A 22,212-nucleotide genomic window follows, 5' to 3' on the forward strand; every position below is an offset into this window, starting at 1 on the left:
ATTTCCTTATTGGATTTTCATTTCCTTATTCAATTTCCATTTCCTTATTTGGTAACTTTTTCCTTATTCAGATTCTTTTTCCTTATTCGGGTTCTTTTTCTTTTTTCAATATTCATTTCCTTTTTCGGTTTCTATTTCCTTTTTCGATTTTCATTTCCTTATTCGGTTTCCATTTCCTTTTTCGATATTCAAATTTTGAAAAATATTACAAGTCCAAACTGAATTTTTTTTTTCCTTCAATTTTTTTTTCCTCAAAATTTTTTTTTCCTCAAAATTTTTTTTCCTAAAATTTTTTTTTTCCTCAAAAATTTTTTTTTCATCAAAATTTTTTTTCCTGAAATTTTTTTTTTTCTCATTTTTTTTTGCTCAAATTTTTTTTTCCTCAAAATATTTTTCCTCAAAAAGTATTTTTTCATTTCCTTATTCGTTTTCTTTTTCCTTTTTCGATTATCATCCTTATTCGATTTCCATTTCCTTATTCGATTTTCATTTCCTTATTCTATTTTCTTTTCCCTATTCGGTTTCTTCTTCCTTTTTCAATATTCATTTCCTTTTTCGGTTTCTATTTCCTTATTCGGTTTCTATTTCCTTATTGGATTTTCATTTCCTTATTCGATTTCCATTTCCTTATTCAATTTTCATTTCCTTATTCGGTTTCTTTTTCCTTTTCAATATTCATTTTCTTATTCGGTTTCTATTTCCTTATTCAGTTTCTATTTCCTCATTGGATTTTCATTTCCTTATTCGATTTCCATTTCCTTATTCAATTTTCATTTCCTTATTCGGTTTCTTTTTCCTTTTTCAATATTCATTTCCTTTTTCGGTTTCTATTTCCTTATTCGGTTTCTATTTCCTAATTGGATTTTCGTTTCCTTATTCGATTTCCATTTCCTTATTCGATTTTCATTTCCTAATTCGTTTTTTTTTTCCTTTTTCAATATTCATTTCCTTTTTCGGTTTCTAGTTCCTTATTCAGTTTCTGTTTCCTTATTGGATTTTCATTTCCTTATTCAATTTCCATTTCCTTATTCGGTTTCTTTTTCCTTATTCAGTTTTTTTTTCCTTTTTCAATATTCATTTTCTTTTTCGGTTTCGGTTTCCTTATTCGGTTTCTATTTCCTTATTCGGTTTCTATTTCCTTATTTGGTTTCTATTTTATTATTGGATTTTCGTTTCCTTATTCGATTTTCATTTCCTTATTCAATTTCCATTTCCCTATTCGGTTTCTTTTTCCTTATTCAGTTTCTTTTTTCTTATTCGGTTTCTTTTTCTTTTTTCAATATTCATTTCCTTATTCGGTTTCTATTTCCTTATTCAGTTTCTATTTCCTTATTGGATTTTCATTTCCTTATTCGATTTCCATTTCCTTATTCAATTTTCATTTCCTAATTCGGTTTCTTTTTCCTTTTTCAATATTCATTTCCTTTTTCGGTTTCTAGTTCCTTATTCAGTTTCTGTTTCCTTATTGGATTTTCATTTCCTTATTCAATTTCCATTTCCTTATTCGGTTTCTTTTTCCTTATTCCGTTTCTTTTTCCTTATTCAGTTTCTTTTTCCTTATTTGGTTTCTTTTTCCTTTTTCAATATTCATTTCCTTTTTCGGTTTCTGTTTCCTTATTCAGTTTCTATTTCCTTATTCGGTTTCTATTTCCTTATTTGGTTTCTATTTCATTATTGGATTTTCGTTTCCTTATTCGATTTTCATTTCCTTATACGATTTTCATTTCCTTATTCGGTTTCTTTTTCCTTTTCCAATATACATATCCTTTTTCGGTTTCTATTTCCTTTTCGATTTTCATTTCCTAATTCGGTTTCTTTTTCCTTTTTCAATATCCATTTCCTTTTTTGGTTTCTAGTTCCTTATTCAGTTTCTATTCCCTTATTGGATTTTCATTTCCTTATTCAATTTCCATTTCCTTATTCGGTTTCTTTTTCCTTATTTGGTTTCTTTTTCCTTATTCGGTTTCTTTTTCCTTTTTCAATATTCATTTCCTTTTTCGGTTTCTGTTTCCTTATTCGGTTTCTATTTCTTATTTGTTTTCTATTTTATTATTGGATTTTCGTTTCCTTATTCGATTTTCATTTCCTTATACGATTTTCATTTCCTTATTCGGTTTCTTTTTTCTTTTCCAATATTCATTTCCTTTTTCGGTTTCTATTTCCTTTTTCGATTTTCATTTCATTATTCAGTTTCCAGTTCCTTTTTCGATATTCAAATTTTGAAAAATTTTACAAGTCCAAACTGATTTTTTTTTCTCCTTCAAATTTTTTTTCCTCAAATTTTTTTTTTCCTCAATTTTTTTTTTCCTCAAAATATTTTTTTCCTCAAAATATTTTTACTTTAAAAGTTTTTTTCGTTTCCTTATTCGTTTTCATTTTCCTTTTTCGATTATTTATAGTATAACTAATCGCCGTATTCGTATATCATAAATAAGACAACGCGTGACCGAACGTCGCATGGATTAAACGAGTGCGCAGCACGAGTTTAATCCATAGCGGCGTTCGGTCACAAGTTGTCTTATTTTTGATATTCAAATACGGTGATTAGTTATACTTTTTATTACATTGGCTAATGGCTTTTTTTTAAGAAATTAATGTTAGAAATGTAAGGAACTATATTGTTTTCCTACGCATTCACAATTTGTTTTGATCCGACGTTATCGACGTCTTGACAACGCCTATTATCGGTCGTCCCACTGTCTATATCACTCTATTCAGCTCTTAATATTATACAAATATAGCCTTTGTATGAGGTCGATACAAGGATATATTGACCTGAAAGAAGTATATTGACTGAGAACGAAGTCCGAGGTCGATATACTTCTTTGGGTCGATATATCCTGTATTGACCTCATACAAAGGCTATATTTGTTATATTATTAATTTCCGACCATATTTGTGTCAAAATCGTCATTTGATTTCGTTGGAATTTTATAGATATCATATTGTCTCCTTAACAATACAAAATATTAGTTGTTATTTCAATTGCTTTTTTGTTTGTTTGTTTGTCATCTTAAGTATTTGAAGATTTTTTCCGTCAAATAATCGATCACAGATATGATCTGTTTCAAAACGTTAAGATCGTTTAACAATATCCTGAAATTCAATACATGACGTCACAAAGTTTATCGGTTTTTATATTTTCTAAAAATAACCGTGCAATATGCTTTTTGCCGTACAATATGCTTTTTGCTATCCGCCGTTTTCTCTCTACCTTCGAAAATATAGTTTAACATGTGACTATCCCTAAACGAATCAAATTTGTTAAAATATACAAATTAATAATATTATTCCGTATCATGTCTTTGTGACGTCAAATACGTTGACCCGGCCTTAATAACTTTCAGTGACCCTGACATATCAGCGACGTCATAATGTTTAAACGACGTTAATAACTTTGACCCGAGCTTATCAAGTAATCTTTTGTGTGCTGGTGAAACAAAGAAAACACTTCCGAAACACGCAAATATAGCCCGATAAATCGATTATCAGATTATCTGCATATTGATATTGTAAAATATCAGCTGCTTGACATTATATGAAGGCTTGTTGATCTCGTTCGCTACGCTCACTCGACAAAAAGCTTCATATTATGTCTCGCAGCTGATATTTTACGATATCAACATGCAGATAACCTGATAATCGTTACTTATTGTATGACGTCAGAGAGTGAAATAACCACGTTTATTTCACATGTGAAATTATCGGTTTTTATTTAACTGGGAAATCAATGTAATTCATTGCAACCAATGTAATAACATTCCTTATTCGGTTTCTTTTTCCTTATTCGATTTTCATTTCCTTATTCGGTAACTTTTTACTTATTCGGTTTCTATTTCCTTATTTGGTGTCTATTTCCTTATTCAATTTTCATTTCCTTAATTCGGTTTCTATTTCCTAATTCAATTTTCATTTCCTTATTCGGTAACTTTTTCCTTCTTCGATTTTCATTCCTTGTTCGGTTTCTATTTCCTTATTGGGTTTTATTTCATTGTTATAATATTAGATTTCCATTTCCTTATTGGGTTTCTATTTCTTTATTCAATTTGTATTTCCTTATTCAATTTTCATTTCCTTATTACTCTTTATCGTTAAAAAAGGGTTCACCAATTCAGAAAAAAATGAGATCTTTCTGGTATACAATGAAAAACGAACTGGAAAGTCTATATGAGACATCAAAATGTTGTAACAGTGGCGGATCCAGAAGGGGGTTCCGGGGGCTGGAACCTCCCTTTTTCGGCCGATCAATGCATTTGAATAGGGACATATAGTTGGAACCCACTCCCTTTTTAAAATGGCTGGATCTGCCCCTGTATAAGATGTGCATTTATAAGCTGTTTCGTAAGAACAAATGTCCCTACGTAACAATACATGATAGATTATGAAATGCCAGCGTATTCCCGATTTTGATATTACATGCCCCGTTTTTTACTCCTTTTACAGAAGCGACAAATGACAACCTAATTAGCCAGGTCAATAATTTTCTATATATAGATCGGAATTCCTTCTAGTTATTTAAAAGACTCTGATTAATATCGGTTAGGGAAATTTTTTCCGGAACTTTATATAAATAAAAAAGAATAGGATATAGATAGCAATTATCGTTACTAAGTGATGAAAACATCGGGTTATTCAATGAAAGATGACTTATAGTGGAGGGGGCATTAAGTTTTTCCAGCTTTGTCTGTGTGTATGTCCGTACGTCAAGAAATTAGTTTTTGTTCTTTTATCTTGAGTTTGCCTCAACAAAATGTTAAGAAACTTATACACAATCCGTATTACAACAAAATGCATATCACATTTGAATTTTGGTGGCGTCATTTATACCATTCTAGGGTTATGCGCCTTAACAAATTAAAAAAAAAATACTGATTTTTGTGTTTCCGTTTTCTTTCATAAGTTTGCCCGACATCAAAATCAAGACATATACACAATACATTTGCAGTAAAGAAACAGCGTCTTTATTGCTGTTCTCTTGACAAATACATTGAGATCTTTTACACAGAGAAATCATTCTCGTTTCAATGAAAGTTGAAAGACAGTCCCTAGCACCGGTTTGAGCAGAATTGTTTGCTAAAGTCAATATCGTCACAGTTGTATGTGGCATAGAAGACACACATATGCGAGACAATATGAACAATTTAATATGAACAGCTGGCAAAGGCTACTTGGCAAAATCTGTCATGGATTGCCCGACTATTTCACTTATACATTAGTATAAAACGAGACACATTTAAAGTGAAATACAGGGTAAGTTACTAGAGGTTGTATGTATCTATACTATTAAACGAGAAGACCTCATTTTTGGTGTCGCTTCTCCTCCTTTCACAATAAATTAATCATCATGCCTCTGTGTCCTATAGGTAACATGTATAGTCGCATTTGTCATCCATTCTTATGATCATTAAGTTTGGGTTATTTTGGGATAAAAAACGAAAAAGAATGCGTCCGGATATTTTCCCGTCATTGGACAAAACTTTAAGTCAGATTAGACTTCCGGTTTGTGTTTTTCTGTACTTCGAACATACAAAGACTATGAAATTAAGTATATGAATTTGCTTTCTGCTATCATTTTGAGTTCTAGCATGTATCATCCTTGCTTAACGTGTTTCAGTTTGGGTTATTTTGGGAGGAAAACGAAAATGAATAATATTTGCTATTTACTATCAATTAGTTTACAGTGGCGGATCCAGAACTTTTCATAAGGGAGGGGGCGTTGATTGACCTAAAAGGGGGGCGTTGATTGACCTAAAGGTGGGGGGGGGGGGGGGCGTTACTCTCATGCTTCCCCATATAATCAACAACTATTAACGGCGGTCACTGCGGATATATTTCTATATACTTACATATATTTACTATGAATTACTGTATTTGTTATAATTTACTATAACATGTATAAATTCCAATGGTTATCTTGGGGGGGGGGGGGGACTCTTTACTATTCATGGCGTTCACTGATGTATATATACATATATATAAGTACGTTTGACTTTTGATACCTCTCCTGAAATTCTCTGTATTGAGTAATTAAAGTATATATGCATGTTCATAGAGTACAGAAAAACAGAAGGTATAAAAATCTGTATTTTGAAAATAGGAGGAGGGCAAAAAAATGTGCCCAGTCCCTAAGTACCTTTGAATTTTGGTACCTCTCCTGAAATTCTCCAGTCAGTATATTTTTTTTACAGTTTACATACGCTCTATTTCCCCGCGATTTCGCGGGTGTGTTCTAGTATATATTATAATCCCTCAAAAAAAAAGTTTTAGGTGGTATGTACATATGATTAACTAAGAGTGTTCCGTCCTGCCTGTCGGTTTGTCCATAGATCTGGGAAGTACTAGAACACTACATTATGTAGGTGGTCTTTTTACCGGGCACAGAAAAAAATCCATGATACTTGTCATTTTTACCGCGCTGAAGTACGTCCATTATTCATTATTCAAAATTCAATAATGAATAATGAACTAGTTCACTATTCACTATTCAATGTTAAGTAATGAATGATGAAATAGTTTAGGTTTCATTATTCAAGTTGGAGCGGTGAATAGTGAAATAAAAATAACTGACACTGTAGCTAAATTCCGTATTTTTAAATTCGTCATTTAAGGGTTATCAAACGATCAATCAAATTATTATAAAAAACACTCTGTAAATCTTTAATTTCATTTATTTATTTAGTTTCGGAGGATATAAACTTATGCCTTTTTCTTAACTATTTTTAAAAGAAATTCCATGTATGGACAACCTGAATACCAAAACATATATATATATATCAAAATTAAAATACTCTACGTTGTCTTTTTTTTATTTTCTCTGGACCTTTGCTATTCTTCATCCTCTGATTAAAGATATATAACAAGTTGATTGTGCAGCAATGACCATTAGAGGGGTCACGGAGGACCTAAATGACAAAACACGCGTGAAAATTAAGGAATAGCCAATTTTGAATAATGAAATGGATATTTTGAATAATTGAATGGACTGCTGTTATCCTTCAGCCCCGAATAATAGATAAACCTTATAACTCATTCGTAAGCTTATTAAGAGAGGAGCAAAAGGTATATAGTCAATATGTTCCGCAACGCATATAAGAGGAGTACCGACGGACTTAATATCGAAATACGCGTGAACATTGAGAAATAGCTTATTTTGTATAATGGAACGGACTGCTGCAACCCGTCAGCTCCTAATTACGATAAAAATTATACACCAATAAAAAGCTTATTGATAGAGAAATACACTGATAATAAACAATATGTGCGGCAATGACCATTAGAGGGGTCACGGAGGACCTAAATGCCAAAACACGCGTGAAAATTAGGAAATAGCCAATTTTGAATAATGAAATGGATATTTTGAATAATTGAATGGACTGCTGTGACCCTTCAGCCCGTATTTACAGATAAACTTTATACCTCATTCGAAAGCGTATTAACAGAGGAAAAAAAGGTATATAATCAATATATTTCGCAACGTTCATAACAAACGACATTGTGTGTACTCGATTATGCTTTCAAACAACCGTTGCAAGTAGTAACTGTTGCAACGAACGGTTTGTGATTAAGATTTATTTCCCTTGAAATTGCACAGACATAAACAAGCTAAAAATAAAATATTTTCATATTTTTTTCAAATAATCGCCTGTTATACAGATACAACAGTTTAAATTGAATAAGTTGGCAATTTTTTGGGGTAGGCTTTCAAAACCATGATAGAATAAGAGCTATTTTAACATATAAAATCGGCCTTATTGAAAATGTATATTATGATAAACATAAATACAAAACCTTTTTTAATACAAATCTGAAACAAGGACTGTCAAGGTCTTTTAAAAACACAATTCTAATACAACAATTGGATGTTTTAATAGCCAGTCAAGGTCGTTAAAAACTTCTAGTTGTTGTATTATAACCGTGAAACAAGGACTGTGAAGGTCTATTAAATTAACCAATTGTGAGTTTCATCTTAAACATAGTACAACATATGCGTACTGCATACGCGAAAGCTGAAACTAAACAAATACATATTTAAGATATATTAAGTCCGATGCCTCGTGTTAAGAGAAAGTCATGCTCTTTGTACGTTAAGAACCCTTACAACAACTCTTTGAGGGGTTCGTAGGTTACCTGATGCAAGGCAAAATTCATGTCCCTATCCAATATACCCTCATCTTCCTGTGGCAGTCAAAATTTCCCTGATCATCATCCCGGATGGCCTCAATTATTACGAGACCTACCTATTGTATTTATTGTTAAATTGTTCTCGTCCTGAATATTCATGAAATATTTGCCACGGAACGTTGAGAAACCAACAATCAATCAATCAATATATTTTCAGCATTTTCAAAATAAATCGTAATACACACGTATGCGATATTTTACCAATAAAAGTGGAAGGAAAGCTTCAATTAAAAGATCGTTTATAAGATATTTAAAGAATACAATGTCAGTACAATTTAATTAATAATTATTCTAGTCTTTTTAATTCTATGATGATTAATTATTTAGTCTAGGATGCATAATTTCGTTTATTATTTGTTTTTGGCTTTGAACTAGCTGTTAATAACTGGAAAAACTCTCAGATATGTACCAGGCCACGTACACTCTGTGTTTTAGCAAGATGTATTTCTATTTGTATCTCATGATCTGAGTTAAGTCAGTTAAGTCTTTTTCAACTGATTTTTATAGTTCGCTCTTATGTTGTACTGTTACACCACTGTCAAAGTTACATGTTTAACGCCGCCACATTATGTATGTATATGTGCCTATCCCAAGTCAGGAAACTGTAAATTAATTCAGTGGTTCTCGTTTGTTGCTGTGTTACATATTTGTTTTTCGTTCATATTTTGTACATAAATTAGGCCGTCAGTTTTCTTGTTTGAAATTTGTTAGCACTTGACATTTCGGAGACTTTTAAAGCGGACTATGCGGGATGGGCTTTGTTCAGTGTTGAAGGCCGTACGGTGATCTATTATAGTTGTTTATTTCTGTGTCATTTGGTCTCATGTGGAGAACACATGCACTTGCCTTAGACAAGTGCCTGTGGTGGAGAGTTGTCTCATTGGCAATTATGTCATATCTTCCTTTTTATATTGGTGTTTTTCATCGACGACAGAATAGGCAAATATGTCTTTTTTATCAATAAATTGTCAGTTACTTTTATTTGGAATCCATTTCAAGAAAAAAAGTCTCAAGTTGTTGATAAAATAAAAACATGAGAAGAGTGTCCTTTTCTCACTGAGTCAATGCAAAATCTCAGATTTCCAATCATCAAAACAAAATCTTTTGATGAAACGACTGAAATTTATTGTTCAATATTTAATGTCTAATTTTAAAATCATGCAAGAAATAATTATACAATGAAATTAACACAAATTTGACACGTTAACGAATATAGATAAGAAACAAAAGAATAATACCAATACCAATCACAAACGCAAATCTATATTTAGAATATCAAAGTCATGTCAACTCAGTTCGTTTAAGGTCTGTTTGATTCATTCTCTTATGTACCACTAAATAATTTCATAGGGAATCATAAACAAAGTGTTCTAGAAACGTTGAAATCGTTATCAAATAAAACGTGAAGCTAGTTTTTTGGCTGATATGCATTTCAATTCTTTTGATGTTATCATGATGAATGAAATGACCTCATTCATTAAATGATTTCTCCAAAACAGCACCAACCGTTGAGTTACGTACCAACCGTACCAGATACGTAGCAAATCGGGAAACCTCTAGTAGAAGAGTACCGACGGACTTAAATATCGAGAAATGGCTTATTTTGAATAATTGAACAGACTGCCTTAACCCATCTGCTCATATTATACACCAAATTAAAGCCTATTAGCAGCCGATCAAATGGAAACTGAATAAGGAAATAGAAACCGAATAAGGAAATGAAAATCGAATAAGGAAAAAGAAACCAAATAAGGAATGATAATCGAAAATGGAAAAAGAAAACGAATAAGGAAACGAAAAAAAAATTTGAAGAAAAACTTTTCGAGGAAAAATATTTTGAGGAAAATAAAAATTTGAGGAAAAAAAATTTGAGGAAAAAAAAAATTTCCGGAAAAAAAAAATCTGAGGGAAAAAAATTTTGAGGAAAAAAAAATTTTGAGGAAAAAAAAATTTTGAGGAAAAAAATTTTGAGCAAAAAAAATTTTGAAGGAAAAAAAAAATTCAGTTTGGACTTGTAAAATTTTTCAAAATTTGAATATCGTAAAAGGAAATGGAAACCGAATAATGAAATGAAAATCGAAAAAGGAAATAGAAACCGAATAAGGAACTAGAAACCGAAAAAGGAAATGAATATTGAAAAAGGAAAAAGAATCCGAATTAGGAAATGAAAATCGAATAAGGAAATGGAAATCAATAAGGAAAAGAAAATCCAATAAGGAAATAGAAGCTGAATAAGGAAATAGAAACCGAATAAGGAAATGAATATTGAAAAAGGAAAAAGAAAAAAGGAAATGAATATTGAAAAAGGAAAAAGAAACCGAATAAGGAAAAAGGAACCGAATAAGGAAAAAGAAACCGAATAAGGAAATGGAAATTGAATAAGGAAATGAAAATCCAATAAGGAAATAGAAACCGAATAAGGAACTAGAAACTGAAAAAGGAAATGAATATTGAAAAAGGAAAAAGAAACCGAATTAGGAAATGAAAATCGAATAAGGAAATGGAAATCGAATAAGGAAACGAAAATCCAATTAGGAAATAGAAACCGAATAAGGAAATAGAAACCGAAAAAGGAAATGAATATTGAAAAAGGAAAAAGAAACCGAATAAGGAAATGAAAATTGAATAAGGAAATAGAAACCGAATAAGGAAATGAATATTGAAAAAGGGAAAAGAAACTGAATAAGGAAATAGAAACCGAATAAGGAAATAGAAACCGAATAAGGAAACAGAAACCGAAAAAGGAAACAGAAACCGAAAAAGGAAAAAAAAACCAAATAAGGAAAAAGGAACCGAATAAAGAAAAAGAAACCGAATAAGGAAATAGAAATTGAATAAGGAAATGAAAATCCAATAAGGAAATAGAAACCGAATAAGGAACTAGAAACTGAAAAAGGAAATGAATATTGAAAAAGGAAAAAGAAACCGAATTAGGAAATGAAAATCGAATGAGGAAATGGAAATCGAATAAGGAAACGAAAATCCAATTAGGAAATAGAAACTGAATAAGGAAATAGAAACCGAATAAGGAAACCGAAACCAAAAAAGGAAATGAATATTGAAGAAGGAAAAAGAAACCGAATAAGGAAGAAGGAACCGAATAATGAAAAAGAAACCGAATAAGGAAATGGAAATTGAATAAGAAAATGAAAATCCATTAAGGAAATAGAAACCGAATAAGGAACTAGAAACTGAAAAAGGAAATGAATATTGAAAAAGGAAAAAGAAACCGAATAAGGAAGAAGGAACCGAATAAGGAAAAAGAAACCGAATAAGGAAATGGAAATTGAATAAGGAAATGAAAATCCATTAAGGAAATAGAAACCGAATAAGGAACTAAAAACTGAAAAAGGAAAAAGAAACCGAATTAGGAAATGAAAATCGAATAAGGAAATGGAAATCGAATAAGGAAACCAAAATCCAATTAGGAAATAGAAACTGAATAAGGAAAAAGAAACCGAAAAAGGAAATGAATATTGAAAAAGGAAAAAGAAACCGAATAAGGAAATGAAAATCGAATAAGGAAATGGAAATTGAATAAGGAAATGAAAATCCAATAAGGAAATAGAAACTGAATAAGGAAATAAAAACCGAATAAGGAAATGAATATTGAAAAAGGAAAAAGAAACTGAATAAGGAAATGAAAATCGAATAAGGAAATGAAAATCCAATAAGGAAATAGAAACCGAATAAGGAAATAGAAACCAAAAAAGGAAGAAGAAACTGAATAAGGAAAAGAAAATCGAATAAGGAAATGGAAATCGAATAAGGAAACGAAAATCCAATTAGGAAATAGAAATTGAATAAGGAAATAGAAACCGAAAAAGGAAATGAATATTGAAAAAGGAAAAAGAAACTGAATAAGGAAAAAGGAACCGAATAAGGAAAAAGAAACCGAATAAGGAAATTGAAATTGAATAAGGAAATGAAAATCCAATAAGGAAATAGAAACTGAATAAGGAACTAGAAACTGAAAAAGGAAATGAATATTGAAAAAGGAAAAAGAAACCGAATTAGGAAATGAAAATCGAATAAGGAAATGGAAATCGAATAAGGAAACGAAAATCCAATTAGGAAATAGAAACTGAATAAGGAAATAGAAACCGAAAAAGGAAATGAATATTGAAAAAAGAAAAAGAAACCGAATAAGGAAATGAAAATCGAATAAGGAAATGGAAATCAAATAAGGAAATGAAAATCCAATAAGGAAATAGAAACTGAATAAGGAAATAGAAACTGAATAAGGAAATGAATATTGAAAAAGGAAAAAGAAACTGAATAAGGAAATAAAAATCAAATAAGGAAATGAAAATCCAATAAGGAAATAGAAACCGAATAAGGAAATAGAAACCGAAAAAGGAAATGAATATTGAAAAAGGAAGAAGAAACCGAATAAGGAAAAGAAAATCGAATAAGGAAATGAAAATCGAATAAGGAAATGGAAATCGAATAAGGATGATAATCGAAAAAGGAAAAAGAAAACGAATAAGGAAATGAACAAAAAATTTGAAGAAAAACTTTTTGAGGAAAAATATTTTGAGAAAAAAAAAATTTGAGGAAAAAAAATTTTGAGGAAAAAAAAATTGAGGAAAAAAAAATTTTGAGGAAAAAAAATTTTGAGGAAAAAAAAATTTTGAGGAAAAAAAAAAATTTGAGGAAACAAAATTTTTGAGGGAAAAAACATTTTTTAGGAAAAAAAATTTTAAAGGAAAAAAAATTTTGAAGGAAAAAAAAAATTCAGTTTGGACTTGTAATATTTTTTTAAAATTTGAATATCGAAAAAGGAAAAAGGAAAAAGGAACCAACTTGTGTCTGGTCCCTTATTTCTGCGACAAAATCAATTTAAATAAAGCTTAGATGGGTGACACAAGGGGTAGAAAGTGTTGCGACCAAAGAGGGCGGGTAGTGTAATCCAACTCCACTATATCTATTTATGTAGTTAATCGTTGTGATACCTCACTCGGAGTCTCCCCTGATACGTGAAAGGGGGAAACCGAAGACTATGATCCAGTGAAAGAAGAGAGATCAAGACACACAAAAAAAAGCCCCAGCGAACTATAGAACAGCACAGACTGACAGTGGACACACAAACGACGAAATGTAAAGACAAATAAAATACCCAGACACGTAAAACGAAAGAGGGGCGGAGGTAAGGACTTCTTCTTCTCATGGTAAATTCCTCCGCATCGAAGCACCCGTGTCACACGGTAAAAAAAATGCATTGTTGGAATAATGGGCTGTCGGAGTAATCATGGTAATGGGTTGTCGGAATAGTGGGCTGTCGGAGTAATGGGCTGTCGAAATAGTGGGGTGTCGGAATAGTGGGCTGTCGGAATAATGGTTGTCGGACTAATGGGATGTCACCGAAATGGTTCGATGTGACCTATATATACGACAACCGCTCATGCTGGCTGTTACAAAATCCTCCCTCTGAAAAACCACACTGCCAGATGTGGAAGGCTCATAGAAGAGCATACACAAACAAACGCTCTTCAACTATACACATGCATCTGACACTATGATATAAATTACCGTAATTGTCCTAATCAAAATCGAAATGATTGATGCAAGCTATACTTTATTGTAGTTTTGTCATGGGTAGGCATCATATTAGTGTTATGTTAGCCCTCACTATCGCTCGGGCAAAAATAATCACGAATATAATGCCTACCCATGTTAAAACTACAATAAAGTATAGCTTGCATCAGTTATTTCTTAAATAAACAACAGTCCTAAAAAACTACAACGAAATGTAACAATCCGTTTCATAAAAGACAAATCCGAGGACAAATCACTTGAGGATTTGCGTTTTTACATTTACGCAGTCCTCCGATTACTGTTACTGTTAATGTTACTGGTAGGTTCCTCCTATCTAAGGAGCACTCCCGAAGGATAAGAATGTGAATATTTACATGTATATGAATATTTATAGGGACCTGTTAGTAGCACCATTACCCATATTAAAAGTCATCTCACTGTACAGTATTTTCCTTAAATTCTAATGTCCTGATTACTATATTACGCCACATTCTCAATGTATACAATGTCTTTTGATACTTGTTACTCTTTCAAAATATCCTTCACTTTGGATTACCATTTTGATATCATAAGTATACTGCTCTTATGCGATAAATTTATAATCCAATCAAGACTTGGTCTGGTTTAATAAAGTACGTTTTATATAAAGGCTGTAACATAATGTTCTTGTTATCGATTCAATATCTTTACAGTTTGATTTCTTCAGTTTGAATAGCTCTTTAAACTTTGTTGCTGATGGATTAAGAATGAATAATACCAGTTCCTTGTTCCTCTACTCTGTCAAATGTTCCAAGTAGGATTTAAGAACTGACAAATGCCTATCTCGCTCAGTTTTAAAGGCAGTACACGTTATCAGAAAGTGGTGTGTATCTTCACGACTTACCGATGATCAAATATATATTCCATTATTCTATTATGAGGCCGTATCGACTTGGGGACGAAACCGCATGGGGCGGGATCGGTGATTTGAATCAGTAACGCACGCATTCGTCTCGCCGGATTTCACGTCGGATCCTTCCGTGTTCGTTTTTGATAAGGCAATTATTTGTGACGTTGAGATATCACGTGTAACCAAGGACGTCTTTTTTTGAGAATATGGGCTGATATGGTCATGAAAAACTCGAAGCAAACCTATATAAAACGAAGAAGACCAACGAAAGGTATACAATAATAATAATTTTTAGGAAACTTTTTATAGTATAATGTATAATTAAGACATAACTAACGTTTAATAGGGTAAACAAATTGAACATATTATTATGAACGTTTTTTCACATACAATATTTTATCACAGGAGGTTGAAATCCTATCAATGAGGGTCTATAAATATGTCAACTCGACTATCACAGTAGAGCTTCTCTCGTAGAGAGAAGCGAGAGAAGCTCTACTGTGATAGTCGAGTTGACATATTTATAGACCCTCATTGATAGGATTTCAACCTCCTGTGATTTTATGCTCCAGACAAACATTTCCTAATTTGTGTGTTTATTTTGTAGACCTATCCTTGTTTATTAATTTATATACTAGTTGCATCAATATACTCATACCTGTAAACCTGTGACGATGAAAATGCAGGTCAAATCTCAGGTCATAACACGTACGAACTTTTTCGAGCTGAATTTCAGTATTTATGCCTTATGGTACATTTTCTTATAATAAATATCAAAGATACCAAAACATCAATGCATGTTCACTTTTTTAAGTCATTTTAAATTTTATTTAATATTATTTCATTGCACTTTTAAAGATTTTTATAAATTTGTGTAACTCAGTCTTATGTGCTTAATTTTTTGAGAAAAAATACTGCAATCATCAAACACTAGAATGAGGGGGGATAGGAGGGGTCCTGATCCCGAAATCCCGGACTTAAAAAAACGAAATCCTGAGGTCCCGAATTTAAATAAAGTAAATCCCGACGTCCCGAAATCCGAAAAAAAGGATTCCCAGATCCCGAGAGGGTCATTCCCGAAATCCCGAGCTTAAAAACACCCGATCCCGGAGTCCCGATAAAGGTCCTATCCCCCCTCTAGAATTTAATGTAATTCTTAAATGTTTGAAACTATTGACTATGAAGCCTTTAAAGGGGTTCGCGGGTCTAAATCATTTATATAGGATTTCTCTATATTTTTCTATAAATGAACTTTATCTTATGGTTAATAGAAAAGTAAAATAAAAAAATGGGGTCACCGTTCATTTGTGCTCACAATCTGCCTTCGAAAGAAGCATACATCTTTGCTTTTTTTTTTCTGTTGAACTAATAGGAGAAATAAAGGTAATATCGAAATAAAAAAAGAAATTTATTACAGAAATCGCTCAAATTTTACAATAATTTAGTTTAAGTACAGCATATTTCGAAATTATATTAAAAAATATAGGTCACCGATGAGTTAAAAGAGATATTTCAATTTTAAAACCAAAAAATAGCATTTTTCCACCAAAGGGAGATAATTTGGAACTTTTTAAATGATGTTTACATTTTAAAAGTCATCTGGGGCCAACACGAATTACTTTTTTTGAATATTTTTTGTACCATATGATAAAGTAACAACTACAAAAGGTAATAAATAAAATTTGTAATGAAAAACAAATGTTAAATTTTTTTCTGAAATTTGTATACCCTCGAGCCTCTTTAATATTTGTCATCTATATACATCTATATACATGATATATATGGAAGTGTTTAACGACCTTGACTGGCTATACATATTTGTCATCCAACAAGGAAATTAGACAATGATAAAATATAGTAATACAGTTAAAGGAAGTATAAATGTAAAAAATAATTTTCAACTTTTTTTAAAAAATTGTATAAAGGTATAAAAATAATGAAAAGTTATTTTTCAATATGTATTTGAATTTTATATTTTTATGATTTAATCTTTTTCACCCATAAAACGTAAATATAATGAATAATTTTGAATGGTGACAAATAAGGGGAAGTAACTCTAGTTCAGTTTGTAAACTGATGGTGCAATTTATTAACGACCTAAAGCTAAGGTAATTGGTGTTAATTAACAGTGTGTTTGACACCAAAGCTGTCAAGTAAAGCCATGCACTTAATGGGTCACTTAAATTGACAGTTTACATGGAAGAATTACGAATTTGCCGGTATTTCAAAGGAATATTACTTATGAAATCAATCTCAAGGCTAAGAAATACGGGTGAAATCGGGTCATTTTTGGAATTCCCGGGTTATTTCAATGACCCCGCGGGTGTTCTGGGTGATCCCTCAGAATTGTGAAAATCTCGGGTCACACCTGCAGAATACAGGTCAGTTGACAGGTATGATATGCTTTATTATCATATACTTAGACTAAATAACATATGATTTTTACTGTATGATAATAGCATAAAATTAACGTAAATTTCATATTTTTCGAATTGGTGCTTAGCGGGCTGATATGAAAAGTTTATCACATGCTTCGAACGTTATCACATGCCTTTCCGTAACGTTATCGCATGGCATTCCGGTGATACTCGGCAAATTCCGGAAAATACACCTCAATGCTACGTTTTCAGGGAAAAACATCACAAAGTAGTGTACAAAACAATTATTTGGATAGTGGAAAGTATATTGTGTAAAAATAAAACCAAAATAAATGCATTTTTAAAAGTTTCAAACATAATTTAGAAAGTAACTTTTATAAAATTTGACTTTTCCAAACAGTGTTCATTATATATAGATTGTTAAATTAATTTTTTTTTGTCGATTCGTCCATATTAAAATGTTTTTCTTCTCTTTTGATGCATATGATAGAAAGATTTCATATCGAATGTACTAAATTTGGGGTTCGACGTTCGTGAACGTTCACTCTTTGAACTTCTATTTGGGAACCACATGAAAGGATCTGTATCCAATATACGAATCTGTTATTTTTCTCCATTGTTGAAGCATATGATAAAAAGATCATAACATGTCATTTTTCCTATCGCATGTATTATCAGCCCTCGGTCAATATCAGCCCTCGAGCCATGCGGCTCTTGGGCTGATATTGAACCTAGGGCTGATAATACATGCGATATGAAAAATGCCATGTAATAATCTAATAGAATCCGTGTTACGATGTTGAATCATAGCAAAGGCAATGAAAGGGGACTTGAAGCTACCCCAATGGAACCATAATTCTATTACCCCCCTTTTCCCCCTTGTAATTAGGAGTACCCAAATTGCATCCATGCTTAAACTCACATCCTTAAAAATTGAATAACAGATGTTTTGAACTATTTCTTCAAATATTTTTTTTTTTTTACTAATTTAGAACAATAATGAATATTAGCTCTGCCAAATAATGAAAAAAATACAATTCATAAGGACCTAAAATTAAGAGCTTTTAAATGTTAGCATGACAGTACCCTAATTGCACCATTTTGACAGTTTTTTCGACTACTTTTTTTTAAGATCAAGACAAAAATTTCAATTTTGGGTTTATTTTGTAGCTGTATCCTTCTTTGAGCGCGGATAGGACCTTTATCAGGACTCTGGGATCGGGTGTATTTCAGCTCAGGATTTCGAATTGACCCTAACAGGATCTGGGAATTCTTTTTTTTGAATTTCTGGATGTCAGGAATTAAATTTATGTAAATTCAGGACCTCAGGATTTCGTGTTTTTATGTCCATTATTTCAGGATCAGGACCTCTCCTACCCCTTCTTTATTAAATAGGTACACCAATTTGAATTTCAATCCATATGGAATCATAGAAAAATTGGTCTGAACCAACCTCCAAACCATCAATGATTTTGTAATGAAGAGAACCCAAATTGCATCCATGCTTCTATCTGCATCGTCAAAAGTCGAATAACAGAGCTTTTGTTTAATTTTTTCAAATATTTTGAACAATTGGATATTAGTCAGTGCTTACAGTGTATCCTGAACTATGTCTGACCAAAAAAAGGTCAGACAAAAATTCATTTGGTCAGACAGAATTTTTATGATTTTTTGGTTGAATATATATAAAGTAGAAAAATTCTTTTTTTTTTCTTTCTGTTAGACAATCCCTAAAACAGTTTGGCACAGACTCATGGCAATGTTTCAGTACATTTTGCTCTTTCCGTAAACACTTCATCAGTAAATAAATTATTTGAATGTTTTGTGTATATCTAAATATTTTTACCTATGTTGTAAGACATGCATAGTATCAAATCAAATATATACAAATTGTTCAGTCTATTTTTGCTAAATAGGTGTTATTTGGGTCCTCGGTGCAATTTGGGTACTGTTATCATGGTTATGTTATGTTTTAATATTGCTCTGTATTTTCATTTTTGATCAAATAATTTGCCTAGGAAATCATGTCCATATCATTAATATTCCTAGGTAAAAACGACTATTCCCCTAATATTTTAAAGGTAAATATAAATGTTATGTTTTAATATGAATTAAGACATGTAAGAGTTGGGTATCTAATTCTTTAATAAAATTTATGTCTTCGGACTAATTTTCAGACAATGAATAGTTATAATGGTGAAATATAATCTCTTTTTAGTGTAACCATGGCAACAATCTGCATTTATTTGATAGAAAATATTGCAAAAAGGGGGGGGTGAAAATGTCACAAAAGTCCCCAAAATTTGGTCCAAAGGAAGACTTAAATCTATTAAAGTGATACCTTTCCTAAAACCATAGACATTAACTTATCAAGAGTATATGCAAATGAATTTTGAAAAAGCTAATATAATACACTAACTACTTACTTAAGGATGTCTGCTGCTCTAACTTAAAATAACAAGGATTTCATGTGGTTGCTTAAAATGAAAACAACTTTGATATTTAAACAAAATAAAGTAATAAAATCATTAGTCTCGTGTGTAGTTTTCAAAATACGAGACATTTAGAAAATGGCGGGAAAAGGGTTTTCTTCAGACTTTACTATTTGTTAACATTGGAATTGTTTTTTACCCTTTAAACCAAGAAAAAATAACAAGGAGTTCATGCCGCCGGATCACTAAATCTTAAATGATCTATTGAACAGATTTATGAAGACAAAAGTGGGGTGTCGTGTAAAAAAAAATTTAATACATTTGGATGGATAAAACCTGAGAAAATCGAAAATATGACAAGAATTCAAAAACATGACCAGCAGACATCCTTAAACCTGTTTGTTATATATATTTATTTTTATTTTAGAATATTTAGTCTATAACACAGTATTTATTCAGATAAATCAAGATATAGTCATGTAACAATATATTACAAAATTGAACTACATGTACATAGATAATTATATTCAGGTTTCAAACACAGGCACTTGCCCCAAAGGGTATAGATATATGATACAGACATGACAGATATTTTATTTTGGAATGATATTTTTCATTGTTTTTTTTCGTCAATTAAAATATTCATTTTTAGCTCACCTGGCCGAAAGGCCAAGTGAGCTTTTCTCATCACTTGGCGTCCGTCGTCGTCGTCCTGCGTTAACTTTTACAAAAATCTTCTCCTCTGAAACTAGTGGGCCAAATTTAACCAAACTTGGCCAAAATCATCATTGGGGTATCTATTTTAAAAAATGTGTCCGGTGACCAGACTTGGGGTAATTGTAATTGTAATCATTAATCAGCTGTAATTGATTACAATTTTTCAAGTAATCAGTGTAATCATTAATCAGCCAAAAATCTGATTACATGTAATTTAATTTAATCAATTACTTTCCAAAATACCCTGTAATCATGATTACTTTTTGATTACTTCTGATTACAATGAAAAAAATCTAAAATTGTGTTTTGGTCATTAAATGAACCTCTTTGTTATTCATATTTGATAAATTTTCAACATACTAAAATGGTTTGGTTACTTTACGCATGTCTACTTCAGTAAAAAATAAACTGTTACAGTATTGAAAAGTCATCATTAGCCTAAGCAGAGACATATAATACAATTATATACCTTTTATCTTGGTAAAAGATATTGTACATACATGGATATTCATCATTTTATAATGATCTTCATATTAATATTTGATAATAACTGTTATATATTCAAGTAATACTTTTCTTTAACCCTGAATTATAATCTTTTAATTTTTGTGATTTTTATCAACTTTGAATTGACAGGTAGGAGACTAATTAAGGTTTGTTTTTATTGCAATTACAAATTGAGTATAGCTGTAGGGAAATATATGTAATAGGGTTCTTGGACAGAATAAAGGATTCGTCAAGTTTAAGATGCTTTATTCATACGACATAAATAAATCAACCCATGTATATGGTACAAAGGTCTATCTCCTGTTTGGAAACATCACCAGATTAATATAATATGAAGATATTCTGGTCCTGATTAATATGGAATAAGTGTCCAGAATATTAAACTGTATAACTATTTTAAATATGGCTGCTACATGTAAAGCTTTCTCTCAAGGTATATCAAAAAGAGTGGCAAAAACTATGAACTTAATGACTGTGACCAATAGTAGACAAGATAATATGACACATGACTGACTGACTAATGAACCAGAAAAATAGAGTAGAACTGTACTAAAAAGAAATAAGAGAATAGAAGAATTGATGAACTCTTAATATACATATAATAAAACTACTAATTAATATTAATTATTCTAAAAGAAAATAAATATTAATGCTAAACACTCTACCACATACTCCCCTGGCATCTAAAATGACGTCCACGTCATTTCAGAGTATACAACATAATATCTATGAAAAATAAAAATGAAATAGTATTATATCTGAAGCTGCAATGTACCGATACTGCAATCACTAAAATATACAGTAGGAATCAATCAGGATAATCCACTGAAATATTATCAAATATAAGATTAATAGTATCAATAGTAAAGCTAAAATATAAAACATCAATGATCGGTCAAAATGGCTAATAAAGCCTTCCCTGCTTCTAGCTCTATCCCTGAAAATAAACCTCTAGCAATACAGCTAGACAGGTAATCTGCCTTCTGTCTCCACTCAGCTGGTGGCAATACAGGTGTATCAATAGGTGGAACTGCAGACTTCGTCACAAAATCACCAGACTGTAACCACTTAGGTTGCGTCCTCTCTCGGCCTGATCGACGAGGCACAACTGGAGGTATATCATCATCATGAGCTGGATCTAGCGTCTCTGGTTCTAAAGACGACTCCTGCTCTTCATCCTCGTGTAAGGAATCTAGTTCCTGTACCTCTATATCTATATCATGGGCGTCCCCATCTGACTCCGGAGTGTGTAGTACTTCTTCTTCGTGATCATCAAGACTATCTGTTTCATCATCATCAACACTGGATGAAGTGTTGTCAACCATTGGTCGTTGATGTACGAATATCTCATAATCATCATCACTTTCGATATCGGTATCCTCCATAGTACAGTCTGTGTTAGATCTGATCTTCTTTTGCAATCTCGTTCTTGGTCTAGGGACTGGTCTAGGTAATGGTTCTGCCGTTTGTGGTTGACTTGAAATATATCCCACAGGTAATAGAAGATTCCTATGTAATGTACGCTTACGCCCCTCGCCACTATCTTTTTGTACAACGTACACTGGTATAT

At 31.6% G+C, this 22,212-nt stretch overlaps 1 protein-coding gene across 2 annotated transcripts in view; it reads left to right on the forward strand.

Moving 5' to 3' along the window:
* The first annotated feature begins 14,681 nt into the window (after positions 1 to 14,681).
* LOC139503924 (uncharacterized) overlaps positions 14,682 to 22,212 on the forward strand; it is an 88,684-nt gene continuing 81,153 nt past the window's right edge. Inside the window, exon 1 of one of the 2 annotated variants that reach the window (XM_071293943.1) lies at positions 14,682 to 14,879. In XM_071293943.1, the coding sequence (XP_071150044.1) occupies positions 14,825 to 14,879 (55 nt within the window). In that variant the 5' untranslated portion in view covers positions 14,682 to 14,824. The remainder of the gene's footprint in view (positions 14,880 to 22,212) is intronic. The other variant, XM_071293944.1, reaches the window with a different exon arrangement.

This window comes from Mytilus edulis, chromosome 14 (assembly GCF_963676685.1).
Source record: "Mytilus edulis chromosome 14, xbMytEdul2.2, whole genome shotgun sequence".
Lineage (NCBI taxonomy): Eukaryota > Metazoa > Mollusca > Bivalvia > Mytilida > Mytilidae > Mytilus > Mytilus edulis.